At 35.3% G+C, this 8,728-nt stretch overlaps 1 protein-coding gene across 1 annotated transcript; it reads right to left on the bottom strand.

The window, feature by feature from the left end:
* Positions 1-310: 310 nt before the first annotated feature.
* RPL26 (ribosomal protein L26) lies at positions 311-8,138 on the bottom strand. Its single transcript, XM_051995718.1, has 4 exons — positions 8,049-8,138; positions 7,347-7,519; positions 3,383-3,523; positions 311-479 (listed from the first exon to the last, which is right to left on the bottom strand). The coding sequence occupies exons 2-4, from the start codon at positions 7,512-7,514 to the stop codon at positions 351-353; spliced, it is 438 nt and encodes a 145-aa protein (XP_051851678.1). The 5' UTR covers positions 7,515-7,519; positions 8,049-8,138; the 3' UTR covers positions 311-350.
* Positions 8,139-8,728: the final 590 nt, after the last annotated feature.

The following is an 8,728-nucleotide window of genomic DNA, read 5'->3' as shown; positions in this document are numbered from 1 at the left end:
CACCATTTTTCTTTTTTGGGGTTTTACCTTGAACACCCTTCCCAAACTTCCCATAGGCAAAAACCAAATTGGTAAGTCACTATATGAATTAACATTATTGGATAGTAGAATGTTTATGTACACTCTGGGACATCACAGACAAGTTCTTATTAGGATGTGACCATTTTGTCCTATCCTTGTCTTCAAATGGGGTCAATTTATGATGCTAGAAAATAAAACAAACTTACAAAAGGAATTAAGGTATGTCAGGAAAAGGGGAAAGAGACCAAGGGAAAGATCTGAATCTTTTGAAGCAGCAAAAACACTAAGATTTGTGCATTCTAGCAATTTAATTACATTCATGTAATTTTTTACTCTTGCATTTTCTCAATAGTTTCTTCCTTATATTTTCCCTTTTCCTTTCCTACTTGGCGAGATTTGGCTTTTCGTTCAAGGATCTTTTTGCGATCTTTGTCCAGTTTTAGCCTTGTGATAACCACCTGCAAAAAGCAGAAAACAACATAGTTTAAACTGAAAAACAAACACTATACTAACATATATTTAGTGTCCCAAAGAATTAATTTGGTTTCCAGAAGCAGTAAATGTCATGACTAATAATCACAAAATTAGGAGGAAAAAAACAAAAACAAAAAGCATTGCATGATTTCTCCTGAGAGGAATTGGTTCAAGTCCTGATTCTGCTACTTATTTACCTTCATCTATAAAATGAAACATTGGAAATAGATTTCATCCAACTCTAAACTGAGGTGCAATGAAGAATTCATAAGTATAAGACATACATTATCTTTGAGATTAATCAGAAAAGTAAAGTACAGAAATAGAAAATAAGGCTGTGTTAAAAGACCCTGCCAGATGGATCAACAATGTTAGGAATGGTTAGGAAAGGAATGTGGAAAAAAATAAGACGACCTTTAAAAATTAGGTAAAATTCAGAGAAAAGGTTTTCTCTGTATGTTAGGTTCCTTTTTATATGCCAGTTTCATTTTCCTATTTGATTATGCTTTGTCTATGCTTTCAGTCAGAGCCAACATCATTAATGGGCATAGTTTATAGTCTCTAGAATTGGCCTTATTCCAACAGTTTAAGCATCTGATGAAAAAATCCTGAGTTCATTAAGAATCCAAAATTTTGGTTTATATAGATCAGCTATATAAGGGGGGAAGGAGAGGAAATTTGGAACAGATGGTTTTGCAAGAGTCAATGGTGAAAAATTATCCATGCATGTTTTGTAAGTAAAAAGCTCTAATAAAGAAAAATAATAAAATATTCATTCTATGATGATATCATAGATCTTTAAAACTATGAGTAGGTGGAGGGAAAAAAAATCCTAAGGAACAAACCTACAGTTTCTAAGATAGTAACATGGCAATTGCAATAAAGTTAACTTTACAACTAGCAAATAATCTTATCACTAGACCAGTGGTTCTCAAAGTATGGTCTAGAGAATCCTGGGGATCTCTGAAACTCTTTTAGAGGGTCTACAAATTCAAAAATAGTTTTTATTTCCAATATGGTAAATGTCTATAAATATAATTCAGATAAACAAAAACGCTTTGGAGAGATCCTCAATAATTTTTAATAGGATAAAGATACTGAAAACAAAAGTTTGAGAACCACTGCAATAGACTATTCAATATGACAAACAATTATTAAAAGCCAGGCACTAGTTAAGATCATCTTTAGAATGGTGAGTTTACAAGTGAAAATGCTGCAAGGTATAAAGATTGTAGACTTAGCAAGGTGACAAAGTTTCATAAGCTAGGGGATCTATACAGGCATGCTGAGGAATACTAACTTTCACAAAACTGGCTAGTTTGGACATTTGCTATCTTTCTCTTATATAAAATTCTGGCAATAATAACGAGAGGAAAACCTTTAGCACATTCAGTGGAATGGAAGTAAATAAAATCTTGATAAAAGATTTATGGGAAGTTATGGACAATTTTGACAAAAAATGCAAATGGAAGAACTTATACTGAACAGCTTACAGAAATGTGGTAAGAATAAAAATGAGATAATGATGCAAGGTTTTATTGTGAAAAATAATAAAAATATGCTGTGTATTCTAACAAAAAAATGTTAAAGATTGTGGAAAAAGTAGTTCTTAAAAAGACAGCAAGCTATTAAGAACCACACAGAAAAATTTTTTCAAATCACTGATAATAAAATGCAAGTCAAAACTACCCTGAGGTCTCTTAAAACCCAGCAAGTTGATAATAGGAAAGACAGGCTCCCTAATTCATTGTTTTTAGACCAGTGAATTGGCACAACTTCTCTAGAAAGTAACTGGAAGCAAAATGATTGAAATGCCTAAACTCTGACCCAAAGATTCCATTGTTGGTATATATCCCAAGGAGGTCATTGATAAAAAGAACACAAAAATACACAAAACAGCATCTTTTGTGGTAGCAAAGAATTGTAAAATAAAAGTGGATGTCCAGATATATTTAGAATGGCTAAACAAACCATGGTACTTGATTATAATGGAATATTAGTTTGCTGTAAAAGAATTTAAAATACAGTTCATTAAGTTCGTAGACTTAGCAGTGACAGGGTCTCACTGGCACTACAGAAATGAATCTTAAACTGTTATGTTGAGTACATGTATGTTAAAGAATACTAACTAATCAACAAACAGGCAAGTATGTACTTTTTACTTCCCTATTTAATATTAAACTGAAAATAATTATTTTCTAGGTACTTAAGAGTCCTACTGCTCTCTAATTTCTGATCAGATATAGGATTAAAATTCAATGATAAATGCAATGTGAATCCAAGGATGTGTTGAAAGAAGGAAAAGATTATTATAAGGAATGAACACAGGAATCAGGAAATCTCAGGATGACAGCAAAGACAGGATAAGTATCAATGTGTCTATCTACTGACTATAAGTAGTTGAACCAAGATGATCAATGAATAATTAATACTATTTCACACTGAGCAAGCTAAAATAAAATATAATACATATCCCTTAATACATATATACAGAGAATAAGCAAAACCAATTCCCCAAATTAGCCATGTTTTAAAACACACCCATACTCCACCCCTTTTCTCAGCTCTGTAATGAAACTAAGCGATGCATTTCATCTTCATTCTTTGGTCGAATGGTTTATGACTGTTAATTATTACTAATGTATGACCGAAGCAAGGTAACAAAAATTCAGTAAAGTATTCCATGGGATCTTGAAAAAAACACTGGAGTCACCTGACCTTGGTATTGCTGGGCAAATTATAATAACATTTAGAAAGCATTTAATAAAAACTTTCCCATTCCACTGAGATTGGTACCATAGATGTTATTATCCAGTAACAGTGTTACTGTAACCACAATAATGATTAATTTTTTCCCCTCTCCTCAAGCTCTGAAATATTATTATACCTTGCTTGGATGAATGCCCACATGGACAGTTGTACCATTAGCCTTCTCGCGCTGTACACGCTCAATGTAAATCACATATTTCTTTCTGTAAACCTGGACTACTTTACCAATTTGCTGTCCTTTATAGTGTCCACGAACAACCTAAGAGCAAATTACAACATAATAGAAATAGGTAAAAAGGAAATTAGATCAATTCTATATATTATACAATGTATGAAAAAAGCAAACATATTTGTTCATTGAGAATAATAAAAACTAGGCATCCGATGTGGCTCTCTTCAACAATGAGATGATTCAAACCAGTTCCACTTGTTCAGTGATGAAGAGAGCCATCTACACCCAGAGAGGGGACCGGGGGAACTGAGTGTGGACTACAACATCGCATTTTCACTCTGTTGTTGTTTGCTTGCATTTTGTTTTCTTTTGCAGTTTTTTTCCTCCATCCTCAATCTGATTTTTTTGGTGCAGCAAGATAACTGTATAAATATGTATACATATATTGGATTTAACATATATTTTAACATATTTAATGTATTGGACTACTTGCCATCTAGGGAAGGGGATGGGGGGAAGGAAGAGAAAATTTGGGACAGAAGGTTTTACAGGGGTCAATGTTGAAAAATTACCCATGCATATGTTTTATAAATAAAAAGCTTTAATAAAAAATAAATAAAAATTAGGCATCCACAAAAGCTCAGAAAAAGCTAATTTTATTCTTCAGATTAAATGACATTCATGTATATACACTTTTCAATTTAATTGGATAGCTCGTATTTTAGGAAGAAAATAAATCAATAATAATATTTGCACTATATGATGACCAATTCTGATGGACCTGGCCATCTTCAGCAATGAGATGAACCAAATCAGTTCCAATGGAGCAGTAATGAACTGAACCAGTTACACCCAGCGAAAGAACTCTGGGAGATGACTAAGAACCATTACATTGAATTCCCAATCCATATATTTTTGCCTGCCTGCATTTTGGATTTCCTTCACAGGCTAATTGTACAATATTTCAGAATCCGATTCATTTTGTACAGCAAAATAACAGTTTGGTCATGTATACTTATTGTGTATCTAATTTATACTCTAATATATTTAACATCTACTGGTCATCCTGCCATCTGGGGAAGGGGGGGAGGAGGGGAAAGAGGGGAAAAATTGAAACAAAAGGTTTGGCAATTGTCAATGTTGTAAAATTACCTATACATATAACTTCTAAATAAAAAGCTATGAAAAAAAAAATAGCTACCATGATGAAATAGCATTTTACATACATTTTGTCATTTTATCTTCACAGCAACTCTAGGATTAAGTGCTATTACCATCCCCATTGTACAGTTAAGGAAACTGAGGGTAGTGAGTTGTCTAACACTGGATTTGAACTGAAGTCTTATTGACTCCAGATCCAGTGGTCTATCTACTTCATTGCTTAGTTGCCTCAGAGATGTTTAATCATCAAGGGAAAAATTAAAAATATTTACAATAATCAAAGGTATAAAGTGATGAGAGCCTGAATGAGAGTTGGCATTTGTTAGAGTGTATTCAGGATATTGCTATGGTGAAATTAACAGGCCTTAGTTTGCCAAGGCTTGGATATAAAGGGGGGAGAAGACAATGAGGAATCAACTAGGGATACATAGGTTGGTAGTCTGAGGGACTAGTGTTGCCCTCTAACAGGGAAGATGGAGTTTAGGAGGAAAGAGAATTGTTTTGTACAGTTTAAAATGTCTACTAGACATGAAGTACAGAATATTTGAAAAGCAGTTGTATATGCAAGATTAGAACGCAGCAAGGTAGATTTAAGACTTATCAACATGAAGATGGTATCAATACAGAGGAGCGGATAAGATCAACAAGTGAAATAGCATAGAGAAGAGAAACCCAGGAGACACACTATCCAGCAAAGGAAACAGGTAGGAGGAAAACCTAGAGAGAAAAGCCTGTCAAGGAAGAGAAAATTAACAGTGTGAAAGACTATAGAGAAGTCTAGGAGAATGAAGACTGAGAAAAGGCTATTGGATTAGCTATTAGCAACTAAAAGATTAGTAACTTTGGAGAGAACAGTTTCAGTAGAATGGAGATGAAAACCAAATTATAAATTAAGGAGAGTAAGAAATTGAAAGTGCCTATGGTAGACAGCTTTTTCTAGGAGTTTAGCTACAAAGGACAGAAGAGATACAGGATGATAAGATGGGAAAGATTAAGTGTGGGGGCTTTCAGAATGGGGAATGATACAGGAGGTAATGTATTAGAAGAACTGGGATGGAATGGGAGCACTTAGTAGAAGTTTAGCCTTGGTAAGAAGGTCACTTCATGTAAGACAGGGATGAAAGAATAGGAGGTGTAAGTGACAGGGGATGAGGGAGGGGGAGTTCATGATGAATGATTCATTTGCTCCCCCTATATATGACAAAGCTTTCTCTGCGTTTTCTCTCATTCACTCCAGAGTCTCAACTATTATACAGTGATGTGCTGGAGTCAGTTCCTATTCGAAGCAATTGTTAAAATTTTTTACACCTTAGAAATCGGCAACCATTACAAATCTAGGGTTTGTTTGATTTGATTGCCTAGACTTAAAATGTTAATGAGGCAGATTAAAGTTAAAAGTATGACATTTCCATCCAATTTCACAGGTTCAAAATCAAGTTCATTCATTTATCTTTTTTCTTAAAATTGTTCTTCCTTTTGATGTGAATTTCTCATTTATATCCTCACAGTTATCTATTCTCTCCCTCACATGCATGCAATTTGTTTCCAGATGCTAATGATTTACATACACAATAAAACAGCAAAGGTGGATTATACATGAAATTGTGATTTTTTATTAATTACAACACTTTTACTGCCCAGTTTAACTCTATATTACCTCTTTCAGGCATTTCCTCTTCTTTCCAATCCATCTTTCATACTGCTGCCAGAATGATCTTTATAATACATGACATTATAAAATATGCACTATATAACTATTTTTAAAATGTTAATACAGAAATCTTGTTCATCTTACGTGACAATAAACACTATATAACTTATTAGATGTGGTCACGCCATTGCTCTACTCAAGATTTACTCTGCTGTCTGACAAAGTTCAAACTCCTCTCTGCCTGGCAAACTTAGCTTAATCACTTTTGTCTCATCTTATTCCCTGCTCCATGTACCTCCCCAACTTAAACTTGGAAACTGTCCACTTCTAATGGAGTAAATATATAGTCATTTAGGCTATTTCTCTTGCTAGAAATACTTTCCTCTATCTTTTTACCTAGGAAATTTCTCCCAAGAACTGTTCTCAGACTTTAAAATATCTTTTCTGTAGCTTTCTAGTACACTTATGGAATACTTTATAATTACGTGCCCCAGGCAAGTCACTTTATAGCTGCTAAATGCCCAAGGCAGATCTAAAAGCTGATCAAGCCAAGTACTCTAACTACTGAAACACCCAACTGCCACATCCAAAGGAACTGAGGTTGTGATCTCATTATAGAGACTGCCCACTTCTATGCCACTAAAAAGCCTTCTAGTTGCTTAAAATATAAATTAAATAACTTGCCCAGAATAACACAACTAGTAGATAAGAGTATCTATTATGGTAATATGTCCCTTCAGTATTTGGCAGCCACTTGCCAGTAGCTTTTTAAAAAATCTGTTACTTACAAATCATTAAGAATAAATTCAGGATGGTTACTGTTCCTTTCACCTATACTGTCAAGGCAGTAAGTGAGATAGGTAATTCTGGAGCATGAAGTGCTTGGGTAGATTTTAAATAGTCATTATATATTTTACATAAAATTGTGACATTGCTTTATTTCCTATTCTAACCTAGACTAACTTTTTCGAGTCAATTCGCCGCCATTCTTCCTCTTTCCAGCCCATCATTCATTTACATTGCTGCCGAAACAATCTATCATACGCGAGGCCAGGCCTAAGTTAACTTAAAACTTTAAAAGCACATAAAGTTACATACCTGGACTTCATCATCTTTTCGAATGGGCATGGAGCGGACATTGTATTTCTGTCTCAGTTCCTTCGAAAGAGGAGAAGACATAATTTTCCTCCGTATGTGGGAAGGGGCATTGAAATGCCTCTTGCGGTTCTTGCTTCGGTCAGAGGTCACAAAGGGATTGAACTTCATTTTGACTACAGGAAAGGCAGCAATAAAAAAATAAATAAAAGTGACCCCTTTAAAACCCATTTTGAGTCCTAATTTCAGCAAAATGACTAGGCAACGTCTGTTTTTTCCAGTTTTCACTCTCCTGATCTAGGGTTCCTTTGCTGCTCCCTTTAACCCTCTCTCCTCCCCCCCAACCCCCCAGCCTAGCTCAGCACATTGCGGGGAGGGGAGAGCAAGAAAAGGGGACAGGACTCGACTCTATACAACAGGACCCCGTCACCCTCACTCCGTCCTCAGAAAACAAATCCCAAACACAATTATACTAAGCGAAAGTTATTTCCGCCGTTTCCACGGAGCCATTCTGTTCCCCCCAATCGTGGCCGGCAATGGCCCCGGGTCTGGACCCCGGCTACTGGCCATCACCAGACTTCACTAAGGTCCCTAGTGAATTCTTGGAGGGGCCAGAGCCACAGTCCCTCTGCTGCATGGTCAAGACAGCAGCTACAGAAGACGGATGGCAACGGATTGCATAAGGAAAAGCTAGAGAAACCTCACCCTCAAAGACACGGCGGAAGAGAAAAGACTGAGGAGAGACTTCCGCCTCCTGAGGAAGGCGGGGAAAACCATAAATCTAGATCTCGCGATATCTACGGAGACTTCTCAGCGTGCTCTCTCTGTCTCCGTGGCAACAGGGCAACTCGCGCTCTTTTACCCTACTTGGTTTACTCATTTTTTCTTCAGTTCCTCAGCTTTCCTTTCCAAGTCTTTTCCCCTCAGACCAATAACCTAATAATCTCTCATGGAGATGGAGGTGAAGTGAATAATTTTTAATATTTAAAGCCTTACGTAAAATGCAACCAGCCAAAATTAGAAGGAAAACAGGAAACTGGAAAATAATTAGAAATTAGGAAGGAAAGCAGGAAATTAAGAAACAGTTTTTAAAGCAAACTTATTTGATAAAGGTCTTCTTTTTCTAATTATGGGAAAGCGAGCCAAATTCTAAAAATAAGAGCTATTCTCCACCTGATAATTCATCAAAGGATTGTGAACTGGTGGTTTTCTGAAAAAAAAAAAAAAAAAAAAAACAACAAAAAACAAATCCAAGCTATAGATAGTCATATGAAAAAAAAATGCTCTAAAACACCAATAATTAGAGAAATGCACTAAAAAATTTTAAAGAGATTGTTAAAAATAAATGAAACAATATACATACATATATATACACATATAGTACG

The sequence above is a fragment of the Antechinus flavipes genome, chromosome 4 (genome assembly GCF_016432865.1).
Source record: "Antechinus flavipes isolate AdamAnt ecotype Samford, QLD, Australia chromosome 4, AdamAnt_v2, whole genome shotgun sequence".
NCBI classification, from domain to species: domain Eukaryota; kingdom Metazoa; phylum Chordata; class Mammalia; order Dasyuromorphia; family Dasyuridae; genus Antechinus; species Antechinus flavipes.
The sequence above is the reverse complement of the archived record's forward strand: the minus strand, read 5'-3'. Positions and strand labels throughout refer to the sequence as shown.

Excerpts from the sequence above, each read along its gene's own strand:
- RPL26 (XM_051995718.1), bottom strand. The coding sequence starts at position 7,514 with ATGAAGTTCAATCCCTTTGTGACCTCTGACCGAAGCAAGAACCGCAAG. Across the intron at positions 3,524-7,346 it reads GAAAAGATGATGAAGTCCAG|GTTGTTCGTGGACACTATAA; the intron begins GTATGTAACTTT and ends ATTTGCTCTTAG. Across the intron at positions 480-3,382 it reads TGGGCATTCATCCAAGCAAG|GTGGTTATCACAAGGCTAAA; the intron begins GTATAATAATAT and ends TGCTTTTTGCAG.